This window comes from Miniopterus natalensis, chromosome 18 (genome assembly GCF_054644295.1).
Source record: "Miniopterus natalensis isolate mMinNat1 chromosome 18, mMinNat1.hap1, whole genome shotgun sequence".
Taxonomy (NCBI): Eukaryota; Metazoa; Chordata; class Mammalia; order Chiroptera; family Miniopteridae; genus Miniopterus; species Miniopterus natalensis.
In genome coordinates, this window is record NC_142098.1 from 35,470,710 (window position 1) to 35,487,129 (window position 16,420).

Here is a 16,420-nt window from a genome sequence, read left to right on the forward strand (position 1 = left end):
TAGACTCAGTGAGCGACTGGACTCGGTTTCCCGGCGTGCGTCAGGTCATTGACCGAGTGGCTGCAACTAGGTTTCTGAGGCACACCGGGCGGCTCACCGTTGCCGCAGTGGAGTGAATGTGCGACTTTGACTCAGCTTTCCAAAGTACTTTAGGGTCCGCCGTGCACGCAGTCGACTGACTAATTGCCAACGACTCTATTCCCTGACGTGTAGCGCGGTTCATCATCCCCGCGGTCTACTCTGAGGCCTTTGCGGACTCCATTTCCCGGCGTGCCACACGGCTTTCTCCAGGCCGAGGGTGGTGACGGCGGCGAGGAGGGGAGGCGGACTGCATCTCCCGGCGTGCCCCGCGGCGGGCGCTGGGCCGGAGCCGGAGCCCGAGCGGCGCGGCCTGGAAGAGGCCAGAGGCCGGGAAAGGCGGCGGCAGCCCGGGCAGCCCGAGCCCCGCGGCCTGGGCCTGCGCTCGGCGCCATGAGCGGCGGCGCGCCTTCGGGGGGCGGCCCTGTGGGCTCGGGCCGGCCGCGGACCAGCTCGTTCGCGGAGCCAGGCGGCGGCGGCGGCGGCGGTGGCGGCGGCCCCGGGGGCTCGGCCTCCGGCCCGGGCGGCAGCAGCGGCGGGAAAGTGTCAGTCGGAGCCATGGGTGGGGGCGTGGGGGCCTCGAGCTCCGGGGGTGGCCCCAGCGGCAGCGGCGGAGGAGGCAGCAGCGGCCCCAGCGCGGGCACCAGCTTCCCGCCGCCCGGAGTGAAGCTGGGCCGTGAGTACTAGCGGTGTCGGTGGTGGGTGGAGATCAGGGTTCCTGAAATCTCTCAATCATCGATCGGGTTCTTCCATATGTCCAGATAAGAGCTCGAGGTCATTGCCGTCCAAGACTGGGGTCTCGGCTCTCCCCCTCCAAGAGAAGGATTTAAGGGGTTACCGTCACTTGTAGTTTAGGATTAGAGTTAATAATCCTCAAAGAAACGGGGGTCACTGGTTCCTGTTCTTCTAGTACCGAGATCTTGGGTCCTTGAGGCTTGAAAACAGGGATCTGACGTTGCCAATCCATTAGAGAACAGGATCAGGGGTCATCGTTGCTTACAAATGGGGCTCAAGGGTTATTGTTCCCAAACAGAACAACATAAAATCACCACCACCGAAAAGGGGGGAGCTGAATTTGCTTCTCTTCAGAAGATGGGGATCTGGAGTGCATATTACTTAGAAGCAGGTAATTGGGTTTACTGTGTCTCCAAAGAACAGGGCTACAGCTTTCCAAACCTGGTACTCAGGTCATCTAGCCCTTTAAAGCACAGGCTTGGTATCATTACCTGTCTGTAATGTGTAGATTTGTACTCCCAATGGTGGAAATTAATAGTTGCTACTTCTTAGAAATAAGGACAGATTGGGAGTCAGCATACCCTTCGGACCAAGTCATAGTCACTGTTCTACAAAAAACATGGCTTGGTGGGTCTTTTTTTACAGAAATGGAATGGGGGTGGACAAGGGTCCTAGTTCCCCATGCATATGGATCTGGGTTGTACCCTTTTTATTATTCTGAGGTGTGGTATCATTGGCTCTGGAAAAATAGCTTTGTAGGATCACCTCTTCCAAAAGAAGGTGTCAACTGGTCCCTCATAATGGATTTGACTCATCAGTGACCCCTTTTCTTTGGGGAACCTTTCATTAGTTCCCTGAAGAAAAGGTGTCACTATCACCAAAGAACGCCACCACACTTTGCTGCCATTCAGAGACTGGAACTAGGAATTAGTTTTCCTACGAAGCATTGAGGCTGGGCTAGCCCCCTGATCATAGAGATCAGATTCACCAGTCTCAATTTAGTGCTTATCTATTAAGGATCACCCACATGCAGGAAGGGGTCTGGGGCTTTGGACCACACAGATGAGTTCAGGTCAGTGCCTTCTCTACCTCAAAGTATTTGGGTAAGAACTGATTGTCCCCCAAAAGGGAGTCAGGGCACTAGGACTCATGCCAGGAGGAGTCATTTATTTCTGTCACCAAAAAGCAGTGGTGAACTTTCCAGCTCCACCAGGGAGGACATAGAGGTCACCCTCTCCTGAGCTGTGAGGAAGGTTAGTGCTTTCCTAAAGTAGAAGTACCTCAGGGTTACTGCTCTCTCAAGTGGGAGAGGTTAGGTCACGCTTTCCCCAGTCAGGCAGGGCCAGAGGGCAGCGAGCTCGGGTGGATTCATTATCTCAAAGTGTCATTGTCTCTCCAGTCCAAGAGGACCCAATGGTTTGCTGCTTATAGAAGTGGAGATTAGGGGTCAGCAAGAAGTTTAGGTGTATCTTCCTATATGGGAGGAGGGACAAGGAACGAGGGACAAAGAGGCCCCAGAGAGCTTCCTATGGAGATTCCTCTCCCCTCCATAGCCCCAGGATAGGGTGGTGGCCAGAGGGGAAAGGTCAGTGGATTTTGTGTCTCATTTGTTCCCCAGGTGACAGCGGGAAGGTGACCACTGTGGTAGCCACTCTAGGCCAAGGCCCGGAGCGCTCCCAGGAGGTGGCTTACACAGACATCAAAGTGATTGGCAATGGCTCATTTGGGGTTGTGTACCAGGCACGGCTGGCAGAGACCAGGGAACTGGTAGCCATCAAGAAGGTTCTCCAGGACAAGAGGTTCAAGGTAGCTTGGGGGGAATGGGAACAAGGAGGTTTAACTAGGCATGACTGGTGTGAGAGCCCCAGCAAGAGCTGGGGGATCTGAGCATGGGCCAGAGGAGAAGGGAGAAAGAAGGGAGTGAGTTGTGTGGAAGATAGGAAGGTAGGTTCCAGGAAGGCCCAGAGCTGACAGTTTATTGGCCTTTGGCTCTTTGAAAGTGCTTTTGCAGGCAAGTTCATGTTTAATTTACATAAAGATTGCGTGGAGGTGTAGGCACTGTTGTCATTCCCATTTTAGGTAAGCAGAAACCAGAAACTGAGACTCAGAGAACTGCCAGAGGTCAAGACTAGATTCTGATTCCCTAGCTCTCCATCTTAACTTAATCACTAAGTTAAGCTTCTGCTCAGAAGAGAACGGGAGCTGGTGAGGTTGAAGTGTGTGCAAAGGTCTCACTCTGCCCTTGGTGCTTGGCAATTGCAGGGTGGATTCCAACCTGCCCAGTGCTCACTAAACCATGCGCCTTGGTGTGGGGCTCTGGACTCCTGAAGAAGGGGTGTCCATTCATACAGTGTTGCCCTACGAACTAGTGGATACCCAGGAAACGAGAAGGAGATGGAGGAGTGGAATTCAAGGGATAACTGATGTTGGAAGGGATGGCATTTTAGAGGCTAGGCTAATCTGGACGTGGAAGTGAGGCTGTGCTGGGAGGGAAACAGGTCAGGCCCTGGGTCCTGGCAGCGAGTAGTCTCGGACAGGAGGAGCTCCAGGGTATTGTCAGAATTTGATTAATGTTGAGTCCTAGAAGTGAGAAGGATCTGAGGGTGGGGAGTTTTGAGGCTCCAGAGGGGAACAGAGAACAGGGAAGAATGCTGAGACTGGGCCTTCTGGGAAGAGGCTGGGGCTAGGTCCTCTTTGGGAAGATGAGAATTGGAAACCTGGAGTCTGGGACTCAGGATCCAAGCCAGGGTTCAAGGGCCCAGATACGTCCAGGGGAACAATAGGGAAGAGTGGGGACTAGGGTGAACTGGATGGCCACTACTTGTCAGGTGTTGCTTGTGCCATGCAGGGAGGAGAGCCTTATGCGGCCACATCATCTGATTTTTCAAGAGAAGCCGCAAAACTGGGCTGATTTGATTTGATTATTAAGTCATTTGATTCTCAAATATCAGCAATAAACATTTTAAAAAGTGGGCTACAGAAAGCACATCTGTGGTCTGGGTTTAGCCCAGAGGCCTCCAGCTTGTGTGTGAGGGGGATGCATTGGGGATGAATTAGGGGCTGCCCCAGAGGGGTCTGGGAGCCGGGACACAGGGAGTAGTAATTGCCTAGCTCTGTTGGCAGGAATGGGGGAGTAGGCTGTGGTGAGGGGTGTTAGGGAGGGGAGGCAAAGAGAGCTGGTGGTTTTCTGAGGCCCTCTCCCTTTGCCCCCAAGAACCGAGAGCTTCAGATTATGCGGAAGCTGGACCACTGCAATATCGTGAGGCTGAGATACTTTTTCTACTCCAGTGGGGAGAAGGTGAGACCTCTGGTGGGGGGAGTCCTTCACCTTCACTCCACTTGTTTTCCTGCCTTTCTCATGACTGCTAGTCCTTGCCCGGTTTTCCCCAAACCTTCCATCCCCCCGTCCTTTATAAGTTCTTTCTTAACGATGCCTCACACCTCTCCTTTGCTCTCCACAGAAAGATGAGCTTTACCTAAATCTGGTGCTGGAGTATGTGCCCGAGACGGTGTACCGGGTGGCCCGCCATTTCACCAAGGCCAAGTTGACCATCCCTATCATCTATGTCAAGGTGGGCAGGCAGGCAGGCTGCTGGGGCCCAGGCCCACAAAGCTAGGGGCTCTGGACCCTCCTGCCTTCTGTGGGTTCCCTTGTTCTCCAAGTTTGTGTTGGTCTTTGGAGGTCTCATGTTCCCTGCTCTTGTCCCCATACCCCCAGAGCTGGAGCTCGCCAAATGCAGGGCAGCCCAACCTGAGGCCTTATTGAATCGGGGAGGCAGACTCACCAGGGTTGGGGGGAGGCTGCAAGGTTCCTGCTTGGGTCTATATTGGGAGCGCAGTGACACCAGTGGTGTTGGAGGAAGTAGCTCAGAATCAGATGGTGGTGACAGAGAATACAGAGGGGTACCCACTGAAGTCTGGCAGAGGAGTGGGAAGGAGGTGGGGTTGGAGGAAGGTTAAGGTCCACAGAGCCAGGAAAGCAGGCACCTTTCTCCATTGCTTCTGCAGTTCATTCCCCAGTGCTTGGTGCTGAGCCTTGGGTGTTCCTATCCCTCAGCAGGTGTTTGAATGAATGAATGAGTAAATGAATGAGCGAGCGAGCCTAGTGATGATGTGGAGAACAGAGGCTGGGGCAGTCTGCTGCATTGGGATGAGGTGGGTAGGTCCAAGTTTGCTTGAGGTTGCTTGAGGTCCCAGTTGCTCCTCCTGGTGAGCCACAGGGCTCTACTAGTGGCTGGTGCTATGGGACCTTGCCTCCCAGGAGGGGAGTTCTCCGGTTTGGTGACTGTCCTGTGGCTGCCTGTGTGTCAGGCCCAGCAATGAGCAATTTCAGCGGCCCAGTTGACTAAGACCCAGGCCTTGCCCTTGAAGCTTCTCAGGTAGCAGGGTAGACAGGTGTCATCACAGAGAACTATAAAACTACTAGCAGCTGGCTTCCTAGAAGGAGCACAGGGAATTCTGGAAACACAGAAGGCCCCCAGCCCTGCCTGCTTTGGGGCAAGAAGGGTCAAGGAAGGCTTCTGGGAGGAGACCAGGTACAGGGTGAGGAAGTGGTATCTCTGGCTAAGGGCAGCAGGAGTAGAGGAGAAGGGGGCCCAGGAAGTAGGCCTCAGTAGTTACTGCTTGCCAGGCCCTGCAAGGCAGTGATGAAAACACAAAGATCACTGCTCTCTTGGCACTTAGGTTCTAGTTAGTGGGATGGGAGCATGGCAGGAAAACCCAGCTGGAGAGGGGCTGCTTGTGGGTGGTTTGACTGGTGGATAAAGGAAGCTGAGCCCTTCTTCCAACCAGTGGATCTGGGGGAGCTGAGTGCCTATAAAACAAGGCCTTCCTGATGTCTCTGTGTTATTCATCAGGCTTCTGCTGAAGTATGGGGTTGAAGCAGTACTCACAGAGTGGACCAGCACCAGCACTGGGAGTTGTTGGAAAAGCCCCATCCTGAACTTACTGAATCAGAAACTCTGGGAGTGGGGCCCAGCAGTCCCTATTTCACTAAGGCCTCCAAGTGATTCTGGTGCACACTAAAGTTTGAGAACCAAGGGGCAACGGAAGAATTTTCAAGTGGGAGACAGGGTCTGGAATGGCTCTTCAGGCCAAGAGGTGGAGCAGTGCCATGCTGTGGGGAGAGCTGGGCTGGAATTCTGTTCTCTTCCTGTCCCAGGTATACATGTACCAGCTCTTCCGGAGCTTGGCCTACATCCACTCCCAGGGCGTGTGTCACCGCGACATCAAGCCCCAGAACCTGCTGGTGGACCCTGACACTGCTGTCCTCAAGCTCTGTGATTTTGGCAGGTGCGCCCGACCTGGGGTGTGTTGGGTGGCTGAAAGGGCAAGGAGGGACTCCGACCCGTGTCTTGTGTTTATTCCTGCCTACCTCTTCCCACAGTGCAAAGCAGCTGGTCCGGGGGGAGCCCAACGTCTCCTACATCTGTTCTCGCTACTATCGGGCCCCAGAGCTGATCTTTGGAGCCACTGATTACACCTCATCCATCGGTCAGACTTATGGGAGGCTGTGGGTGGGGATGGCAGTCAGGGCAGTTTTTGAGTGTTGTGTGTGCCAGGTTTGGCAATAAAAGCTTAATTTCTATTCTTTTATGCAGTCCTCACAAATTTAGGAGGGCGATGCTGTTGTACACTCCTTTATAGATGAGCAGTCTCAGGCTTAGAGCGGTGAGGCCACCTGCCCGCAGTCACACTGCTGGGATGGCAGGGTTGGGCTTTGAAAGCTCACCCAACTCCAGAGTCCATACTGACTCTGGAATCTCCCAGTCAGCTCTCTCTTCTCATCCATGGGGAGTGGCTGATGATGACCCTGAGGGAATCTGAGGCGGGGCTATGAAGGTGTGACCTGCTCACTGGGCCTCTGTGTCCCTACTAGTTGGTGGGGACATTGCTATCTTCCAGGCATGAGGAGAGGGTGTGAAGGGTTTGAAAGAGAACATGCGTCAGCGGTGAGGAAATTGCCTGGTCCTTAGGTGTGAATTCCTGTTGCAGGGCTTAAGGTACAGACCTGGAAGGGGGAGAGTGCAGCGCAGTCAGGCAGACCTGGAGGTTCAAAGTCAGGCTCCAGGGTTCCTAAACTATGACCCTAAACAAGGCGCCTCCTCTCTGATCATAAGGGACAGAAGCGTTTGTAAGAGGATGGTCATGGTAGCTCTGACCCTTCCCCATTTCCTCTTCAGATGTGTGGTCAGCTGGCTGCGTACTGGCCGAGCTTCTCCTGGGCCAGCCCATTTTCCCTGGGGACAGTGGGGTAGACCAGCTGGTGGAGATCATCAAGGTGAGGGCAGAGCCAGGTGGGCAGGGGTGGGGCTAAGTGATAGGGGTCTTGGCTCAGACCCTTCTTTTTCCTACAGGTGCTGGGAACACCAACCCGGGAACAGATCCGAGAAATGAACCCCAACTACACGGAGTTCAAGTTCCCACAGATTAAAGCTCACCCCTGGACAAAGGTGCGGCAGGGCTAGGGGCTCAGGCAGCATGGCTGAGGTCCCCATCGGAGGCCAACTGGTCTGGGGATCTGGCTACAGAGTCATGGTGTGGGAGTGGGTCAGTAACTTTCATTAGATTTCAGTTTATGGAATTTCCAGTAATATGAAAGTTGAAGGACCCACAGTAGATTCAGGAGCCCCACTTTTCTAGTGGGGAAACAGACTTATAGCAGAGCCCATATAGTCATGGGACTTGGTGAGCTGCTCACCCGATACAAACTGAGCTCCCCTCAGTGTTTGTGTCTCAGTTTCCTCATTTGGAAAGTGGGTTTGTGGGAGGCAGGCAGTCACATTTGCTGCGGGCACTGCGGCAGTGAGGTGCAGGAATATGCAAGTGCCCAGGACCTCTCATCCTTGTGACTTCTGCCCCTCCTTCTCCCCAGGTGTTCAAATCTCGAACGCCACCCGAGGCCATAGCACTCTGCTCTAGCCTGCTGGAGTATACACCGTCCTCGAGGCTCTCTCCACTGGAAGCCTGTGCCCACAGCTTCTTTGATGAATTGCGATGTCACGGAATCCAGCTCCCCAACAACCGCTCGCTTCCCCCCCTCTTCAATTTCAGTCCCGGTGGTGAGGGCACAGCCTGGGATCTGGGGCACTGGAGGGGCAGCCAGTGATTGTGGAGAAGACCTTGGAGTTGAAGACAGGAGTGGGGAGCTGAGGGTGGGCAACAAGGAACTCCTGGGGCTTGGGAGAGGGCCCCCCCCCCCCCCAGTTCAGGGAGACCCAAACCTGATTCACCTGCACCCTGTGATCTCCTATGCTAGGCTCTTTAGTTTTTTCTATAAAGTATTTGGTGGCTACACGTGTCTGCAAACACCTGGCCTTGCCAAGAGCTGGGTCCCCATTCAGTGCCCCTTTCTAACTCCATCTGGGTCTGCAGATGCCCTGCCCTCTGACCAGGCATGTCCATTCCTGTCTCTAGAACTCTCCATCCAACCATCTCTCAACGCCATTCTCATCCCTCCTCACTTGAGGTCCCCGGCGGGCACTGCCACCCTCACTCCATCCTCACAAGGTAAGTCAGGGCAGAGCAGCATTTTTCAGCAAGGGGGAAGGGGACGATTTTCACAGCTCCTAAATTTCCTGTAGGTATTTAAAAATTGCTGACAGTTTGATGGTTTAGAAAGTATATTTTACAACATGCGAATGGCCACTTGTGTCGAGCATTATTGCCTACGTTTGTGTTGAAATGCTAACTTGGAAAACCAAAGATATATGTTTGGCTTGCACAGATAAACAGTTGAATTTGTTGCCCACATTTAAAAATTGGGGCCATTTCATGTACAAATCCAGTTTTCCTGTTGCTCTTGGGGAAGAAAACCAGATGGGACAGCAGTGGGCCTGCCTTTCCTCAGGCCCTTTGAGTTGGCACCTGGCTCTCTGGTGAGCCACTCAGTAACTAGCCTGGCCCTTTGGCATTTGGGTTTGCAACCCTGGACCTAAAGTGACAGCTCTCAATTTCTAATGTAGCATTTCACACCAACTTCCTGCTTGTGGGGGTTGGGGGTTTGAAAGGCAAAGGCTAACTGGTCTGCTCCTTCCTCCTCTTCAGCTTTAAGTGAGACTCAGACCGGCTCAGAATGGCAGTCAACTGATGCCACAGCTCCCCTCTCTAACTCCTCCTGAGGGCCCTGCCAACTACCCTTCCATCTGGGAGCCCCAGGTGGAGCTGGGAAAGGGGGTCGCATAGCTCCTGCCCTGGCTCGGCCCCTAGACTAGAGGGCAGAGGTAAATGAGTCCCTGTTCCCTCCTCCTGTCCCTCCGTCACCAGCCTCACCCCTGTGGTGGGCTTTTTAAGAGGATTTCAACTGGTTGTGGGGAGGGAAGAGAAGGAAGGATGGATGGGGTTGGGGGCAGGAGGACCTCCTACCCCTTGGCCCCCTTCCCTCCCCCCAGGCCTCCACCTCCTCCAACCCACCCTCCTCTCCTGTGTCCCTTGTAAATAGAACCAGACCAGCCCATCTCCTCTTCTCTTTCCTTGCCCCGGGTGTAAATAGATTGTTATAATTTTTTTCTTAAAGAAAACGTCGATTCGCACCGTCCAACCTGGCTCCTCCCCCTCCTTCAGCTGTGTCCCCCTCCTGTCCTCTGCCCTAAGGTCTCCTCCCTCCTCTCCCCACCCTGGAGGGCCGGGGTAGGGGTAGTAGGGGGATCCTGATGTCTTAGTTTCCACAGTAAGGTTTGCCTGTGTACAGACCTCCGTTCAATAAATTATTGGCATGAAAACCTGCTTCTGTCTGATTGCCTTTTTCTACAGAGGTGAGGGAGGTACCTGGTGGGCTGTCCTGGGACAGGAGTGGGCTCTATCTCAGGCAGGGGGACAGGGTAGAGTGAACGCAAGCTGGGCCATCTAAGGCCTAAATCTGGATCCTGGCTGAGGTGCCCAACCTTCTTGTGTGAGGGTGAACTGGTCTGGCTTATGTGCTACAGAGGCCTGGGAGGAGCCTGTCCCCTGAACCCAGTGCAGACCATCTGTTTCCACCTAGGGAGGGAGAACTGAGGCTCAGAGAGTTCATGGCCATAGAGTGTAAGTGGCAGGGTCAAGACTTGAACAAAGAGCTGTCTCAGCTCCTGCTGCCTGCTGCTTCAGGGTCCGGGGGACACAAAACAGTCCGATACAGACTCTTTTTTTTTTTTTTGTTAATCCTCACCCGAGAATATTTTTCCATTTATTTTTAGAGAGAGTGGGAGGGAGGAAGTGGGGGAGAAAGAGAGAGAAGAACATCGATTGGTTGCCTCCTCCATGTACTCCAACCAGGGTAGGGGATTGAACCTGTAACCCAGGTATCTGTCCATGACCAGGAATTGAACCTGAGACCCTTCGATAGGCAGGGTGATGCTTTAGCCACTTAGCAACACTAGCCAGGGCCTGATGTAGACTCTTAGTGGGCATGCATGGGGGCAGAGGTGCCGTCCCCAAACCCTAGCAGATCCTCAAGCCTTCAATCCCAGGTCTCAAACAGGGCACCTAGGGACCACTTCCTAGGGATGCTGGGAAGTGACACCCCTGAGAAGGAAGGTTGAGGCAGAGAGCCTGGTTTTTTCTTTAGCGTAGAAAACATGCTGGGGTCAGATGGTGCTGAGCATGTATGATGAATACATACATAAAGCACATGAACCAGAGGAGAGAAGAAAGGCTAGGCTGGGTGAGGGGACCCATGGTGGGGCTCCTGGGGACCCCTTCCTCTTTGATACATCTGGTCAGCCATGAGGTCCCCCTCCTCACATCCCCATGGCCTATGCCCAGCTCTGGCCTGTTCTCTCCCTCCTGGACCATCTTCAGTTTTCCCTATCGCCCCACCCTGACCCCAGGGAGCCTTAACCCCCAGTTAGAACCCACCCCTCCTCACACTTCCCCAACTTAGTCCCGCTTTCAAGGCCTTCCCAGGTCTAGCCCTCTGTCCCATACAACTCACAGCCCTGCTTCATTCTGCCTCATCTGCCTGAGCACCTGGATCTGCAGAGGTCTGGGAGGAGCCTGCCTCACGCCCTGACCTGCCTTGTATCATCCGTTTAGAGAGGGAAGGATTGTCACTGAGGATCCCTTCCTGCTCCCAAGACCTTTGATCTTTTGAAAGACCCCTCAGACCCCAACTGCTCTGTGACACTGGCTCACCTTTCCTCCAGTTACAATGAATTCTCTGAGCCCCCAGCCCCTGCAAGGGTTTCAGGTCACAATCAATAGCACTGGTTATGGCAGTGGGCTGAAGGGACCCCCTAAGTGCAAACCTCAGCAATGCCTCTGCCTAGCTGTGAGACCTTGGGCAAGTCTCTGCCCATTTTTTTTCTTTTTCTTTCCTATGGAACGTTTCATGAATTTGTGTGTCATCCTTGAGCAGGGGTCATGCTAATCTCTGTAATGTTCCAATTTTAGTATATGTGCTGTAACCCAGGGAGAACTCTGCCCATTTCCTCATCTGGATAATTCTGAGATCACCTCACAGGCCCTTTGGGAGGACAACACATGTATAGTGGTAACTGCGGTGCCTGCCACCGCTAGGGGTCAAATGTTCGCTGTTACTGAGTTGTGAATAACTGGACGGTCTCCAAGTATACTAAGAACTCACTCTCCGTGCTGTCTGCCTAGAATGCTCTCCTCTTCTGCTAGCAGATTCCCACCTCCTCTAGAAAGCGTCTGACTTCAGATCTCACACCACCAAGCTTTGTTCCCTGCTCTGGGACCCACTGTCCATATACATCCCCATTGCAACCCTGAGGAACCTGGTGCTGAGATCTGTCTGTGCCTTGGGCAGAGCAGAGGCGACTTGTCTTTTGCCCCAACCATCGCTCAGCACTCAGGAAGGAGGCCTTAGGACATCCAAGCTGAAAGAATCAACAGGACACACTTAGAGAGCAAGGCCATCTATACTTGTGTGTGTGCACCTATCACACTGCAGGCGTCCTGGGCAGAGCCTGTGTCTGACTCATTCCTGGTCTCCAGCATTACTATGTCTGCAGCTGAGCACCTGGGCACCTATAGGTTTCTTTCCACATCGTTAAAAGTGAGACTAAGGAAGCCCAGAGAAGTCAGTGTCTTCCTCCTCCAGGTAGAGCTGAGTCCTGGGTGCTGAGAGTCCAGGAAAGGCTAGAGCTGGGGGGATAGCAAAGTACCTGAAGATGTATGGGGCACATACCTGAGCACATGGCCGGGGCTCAGGAAAGGTTACCTGATGTTGCTGGGTAGCAGGGTGATGCAAAAACCTTGGCAAACCCCACTTTGCAGGGTGACCTGGGACAGATCATATCACATCTCAGAGCTTCAGTTTCCCCTCAGGCAGAGAAAGGTGATGAGAAACCTGGCAGGGCTGTCCTGAGGAGTCAGTGGGTAAGAGGCCAGGGTGGATATTGGCACCCACTGGGGTGGGTTTGCCAGGGGGTGGTCCCCTCTCTTCCCAGCGGTGTCCACACTTGCTGCTGCAACCAAACTCTTATTGTTGCTCCTAGCTGTGTCACACGAAGGCTGTGTCCAACTGCAACAGCCCGCTGGCTTCACTGGCCCCCAGGGCCGCCTGGCACAGCTGCAGTGTGTCCTCAAGTGCCAGTGGCTGGGACGTTTCGATGATGGCAATGGTCTCCCCAAGCTCAGTGCACATGATAGTCTGCTGAGGCTGGGGGGGCGGGGGTGGGGCAGGAGGTGGAGATCTGGGCTGCAGTGTCATCGTCCGTGTTCGAGCATGGACCCGCTGATGCAGGCGTAGGCCCGCCATGGCGCGGAACCAGCGGCCACATGTCCCGCAGTTATAGGGGCTCTTGTTGTAGAGACCGGGGATGGCAAGGCGGGGTGCTCGAGCAAAGGCCACGGGCCGCAGGTGCAGCCTCCGGTGCTGTTGCAGGTTGGAGCTTTGTGTGAAGCGCTTGCCACAGTCCAGACATTGGTAGGGACGCACGCCTGTGTGGGTCAACTGGTGGCGGCTGAGATTGGCCAGAGAAGCAAAGGTCTTGCCACAGGAGTGGCACTGGAAGGGCCTCTCGCCTGTGTGTGTCCGCAGGTGGTTGTGCACATGGACAAGCTTCTTGAAGCCTTTGCCACAAACCCCACAGCAGTGTCGCCGCTCAGGGGGCCCATGGACTGTACGCCGGTGCCGGGAGAGGCGGGAGGCTGAGGCGAAGGACTTGGAGCACTGTGGGCAGGGCAGCTGGGCAGGCGGGGTGGGGGGCCGTGGCAGCGGCACAGGCTCAGCTGGAGTCAGGGAGGCTCCTGTTGTGGTGGGGGGCACCCCGCTCTTGCCGGCGTGGGTGCGCCTGTGGTACAGAAACTTGGTCATGTTGCTGAATGTCTTGCCACAGCGGCAGCGATGCAATGGGTTGGCAGTGTGGGCCCGCCGGTGGGCCACCAGAGTGAGTTCTGTGCTGAAGCCACGGCCACAGTCCACGCAGAGGTAGCGGGCTTCCCCTCGGTGCAGCCGCAGGTGCTGCTCCAGTGAGGCTGCTTTCTTGAAGACCTTGAAACAGGTGGTACACTCGTGTGTGCCACCCACATGGGCCCGCCCATGAGCCAGCAGACGGTTTGCTGAGCTGAAGCTGCGTTGGCACTGGCTGCAGCAGAAGGGGTGGGTTGTTGGTGCTGGGCCATGGGATGCCCGCCGGTGCCGCCGGCGTGCCCCTGCTGAGGTCCAGTGTTGGGGACAATCCCCACAGCTCTGGGCTCGGGGAGCTGTGGACTTGTCCCTCCCTATGGCATCGTCACCAACCTCTGCTGCCAGTGCCTCCTCCTCCTCCTCTGTCTCATCATCTTCATCCTCATCTTCCTCTAGCCCATTGCATTCCTCTTTCTCTAGGGAGTCAAAGTGGGTGCCTTGATGCTCCAAGAATTCCTCAGGGGTGGCACAGAGGGTACAGCACTCAGGACACTCATAGGGCTCCATCTTGACTCCGGGTGGAGCAGGGGATCGAGGGGGTGGTGCTGGGGGCGGGGGAGGGGGAGGTGGCGGCACTGGTGGTCTGGCTGCTGCAGTAGAAAGGTGCTGGGCCTTCCGATGAGCCACCCACAGCTCAGGCGAGGGGAACAGCTCCTGGCAGTCCCCACACTGGTACTGGATCTGACTTGCAGACTCCCGCAGGTGGGAGTCCTGGTGGGCCAGAAGCTCACCTCGGGAGAGGATGAGCTGGCTGCACTCACCACACTGAAAAGGCCCATCCTCAGTACCTGGCATTAGCTCTGGCTCCAGGCCAGCGTCCTGGGTGGTCAGTGCCTCCTCCTCTGTGACGGTGGGCACATGCTGCTCCTGGTGTGAGATGACTTCCTCCAGTGTGTTGTAGAGGCTGCCACACTCAGAGCACATGAACTGGTGGTGTTGGAAAAAGAGGGATGAGGCAAGGGCCTCCCCAGGTTTCATCTCAGTCACCTCGGTTGATATCTCCCCAAATGTTGGTACTGACATCTCTGTTGCCCCTGGTGATATCTGTGTCAGCATCTCGGCAATCTCAGCTGTCTCTGCCATTGTGGGGAAGTCAGTGCCTGGAGAAAGAAGGGAGCTGGTGAGACACCAGGAATCCATGGGGAGGGGGGATGTCTCAGGAATTCCTTTGCCCATCCTGTCACTCACTAGCCTCTGTTAGTCGATGAGACTAGATCCAGTGTTTATTCCTCAGTCTTCAATGAGCCTGTGACTCTGAAGCTGACACATGTCCCATGGTGGCCAGACATCTGCAGGAGAGAGACAGCCCTCCTCAGTCTGGCCTCTGACACTGCCCTTCTTACCCAGAGGGCAGTTGCACCCTTTCTGAGAACACATTTCTTTTCAGGCCTCTTGGCCTTTGCCTGTGCAGTTCCCTCTCTGTGCAGCACCTTTCTTCCTTCTACATGGAGACACAGAGATGCAGCAAAGCAAAGAGATTAAGAGCCCAGGCCTAGAACCAGACTGCTCTGGGCTTGAATCTCAGCTCCACTACTTCCTCTCTCAGACTGTTTTCTCACTTGTGAAATGGGGCTAAAAGTAGTACTGACCACAAAGTCCCTGGTACTTGATAAAGGCTAGACAGAACCATTGTAGTTATCCAGAAATGTTTTTGGACTCTAGGTCTTTGAAGCTGCTATTCCTTCTACCAAGGAAGTTCTCTCCTCTTGTCTAGCAAACTCCTCTCCAGCATTTTCTTTATGAAACCTTTTCTGACAACATGTCTACAGCCTCAGGCTGGTGGCCACTCCCCATCTTGGGATTCCTATAGTATCCAGTGCCTCCTCTATCATAGCAATTATCATGAACTTGGGATGAAGTCTCTGTGCTCCTCAATGAGCTTGTAGGCAGGACAGGTCTGATTCATTATAGGGACTGTTGTTACCAATAAAACCACTGACCAGGGAGGTGTCCCATCTCCCCTTCTAGATGCGTGGGCTCAATCCAACCCAGGTCCTTTCACATAGCAGGGGCTCAGGGTCTCTTCAGCAAATGACCCTCCCTCCCAAGCATAACAGCTAATTTTCCAAGTTCAATTCCTACCTTCTCCATGTCTTCTTCAACTCATCTGTTAGTGCCAGACGGCAGGTGGAGTTCGTTTTACAGCCCGGCACATAACCCTTGCTCATATTAAGCTCCCGGGGGCAGGGATTTCAGTCTGTTCGCCACTGATATATTTCCAGCGCCAAGAACAATACTTAGCATTAGGCACTGAGTAGATATTTAGTGAATGAATAATGCTCCTTCTTGGAAGTGAAGCCCTGAAAATTTAACTATCCCATTCACATTCCACCTCCCCACCAGACCAACTCCTATTAGACTGTGAACTCCCACAATAACAGTCCAGCACAGGGCCCTGCTTTCAGTTGGTGCCCAATAAATGCTCCTTGAGTAAATAATTCACTAAAAGCCCAGGAGCTAAACTTTCCTTAACTCCCTCACTAATTTTTGAGTTGCCAGGGCTTCAGAGTTTAATTTTTTCTTGTTTACAGCCCCACTCCAAACAGAGAACTCCTCTAGGATCAGGACCAGTGCCTGGTGTAATAAGGCTTATGCAAAGCAGACACCCAGTAAATGCCCCTCTAGAAGGGAATCCGAAAGACCTAACATTTGGACCTTACACGTTTACATTCCCCGCCTTCCCAATCTTGGACTGTAAACTATTGTGGGGAGGAATGGGGGCTTTCTATACAGTATATCAGTAAGTCCTTCCAGGAAAGAACCCACCAGGGGCCTGGAAGTTCAACTTTCTCGCTGCACAGCTACACATCCCTTTTCTCTGAACAGACATATCACTTCAGCAACCTAAGAGCTCCCTGCAAGGTGTCGGGGAACCGAGAGCTTAAGCGTTGGGTCCTGCACGCCGCGGGAGCTCAATCAATGCTCCAGGGTACATAGGAAGGAGCGCTCTTCTTCCACTCCGCGCCGCTCCCGCCATCGCGCAGGCCCCAGAGCTCTTCGACCTCCTGTGCCCCCTTCGTTCTCCCTCCACCCTCTCCGTTGGCACAGAGCTTTCTTCGCCCGCCTGCCCCACGGCGCGGCGCCCCTCACCTGTCTCTCTTGCCTCCCGCAGCCCCCGCCGCTCTTGACACAGACCCTCCGCTCCTGGTGTGCGGCACCCCTCACTATCCACACCTCCCATTGGGCGGCGCCCTTACCCGTGGCGGCCAATCAGAGCCGGCAGCGTAGAGCCCGAGCCCTTGAGCCTGCGTGTTG

General features: G+C 54.4%; 2 protein-coding genes and 1 non-coding gene across 4 annotated transcripts; 1 reads left to right on the forward strand and 2 right to left on the reverse strand.

The window, feature by feature from the left end:
* Window positions 1–471: 471 nt before the first annotated feature.
* Window positions 472–9,537, forward strand: GSK3A (glycogen synthase kinase 3 alpha). 2 transcript variants are annotated; one of them, XM_016209152.2, is made up of 11 exons: window positions 472–754; window positions 2,432–2,619; window positions 4,028–4,111; window positions 4,275–4,385; window positions 5,975–6,105; window positions 6,200–6,306; window positions 6,996–7,093; window positions 7,170–7,265; window positions 7,688–7,874; window positions 8,230–8,322; window positions 8,860–9,537. In XM_016209152.2, the coding sequence occupies exons 1-11, from the start codon at window positions 472–474 to the stop codon at window positions 8,931–8,933; spliced, it is 1,452 nt and encodes a 483-aa protein (XP_016064638.2). In that variant the 3' UTR covers window positions 8,934–9,537. The 2 variants fall into 2 exon arrangements, with proteins under 2 accessions (XP_016064638.2, XP_087682848.1); XM_087826722.1 differs by lacking the exon at window positions 472–754 and adding an exon at window positions 802–1,204.
* On the reverse strand, window positions 8,022–16,114 carry ZNF526 (zinc finger protein 526). The gene is made up of 2 exons (XM_087826721.1): window positions 15,248–16,114; window positions 8,022–14,265 (listed from the first exon to the last, which is right to left on the reverse strand). The coding sequence occupies exon 2, from the start codon at window positions 14,246–14,248 to the stop codon at window positions 12,257–12,259; it is 1,992 nt and encodes a 663-aa protein (XP_087682847.1). The 5' UTR covers window positions 14,249–14,265; window positions 15,248–16,114; the 3' UTR covers window positions 8,022–12,256.
* Window positions 11,102–11,207, reverse strand: LOC148091060 (U6 spliceosomal RNA). The gene has a single exon (XR_015716061.1). It is a non-coding gene; the product is annotated as a U6 spliceosomal RNA (small nuclear RNA).
* Window positions 16,115–16,420: the final 306 nt, after the last annotated feature.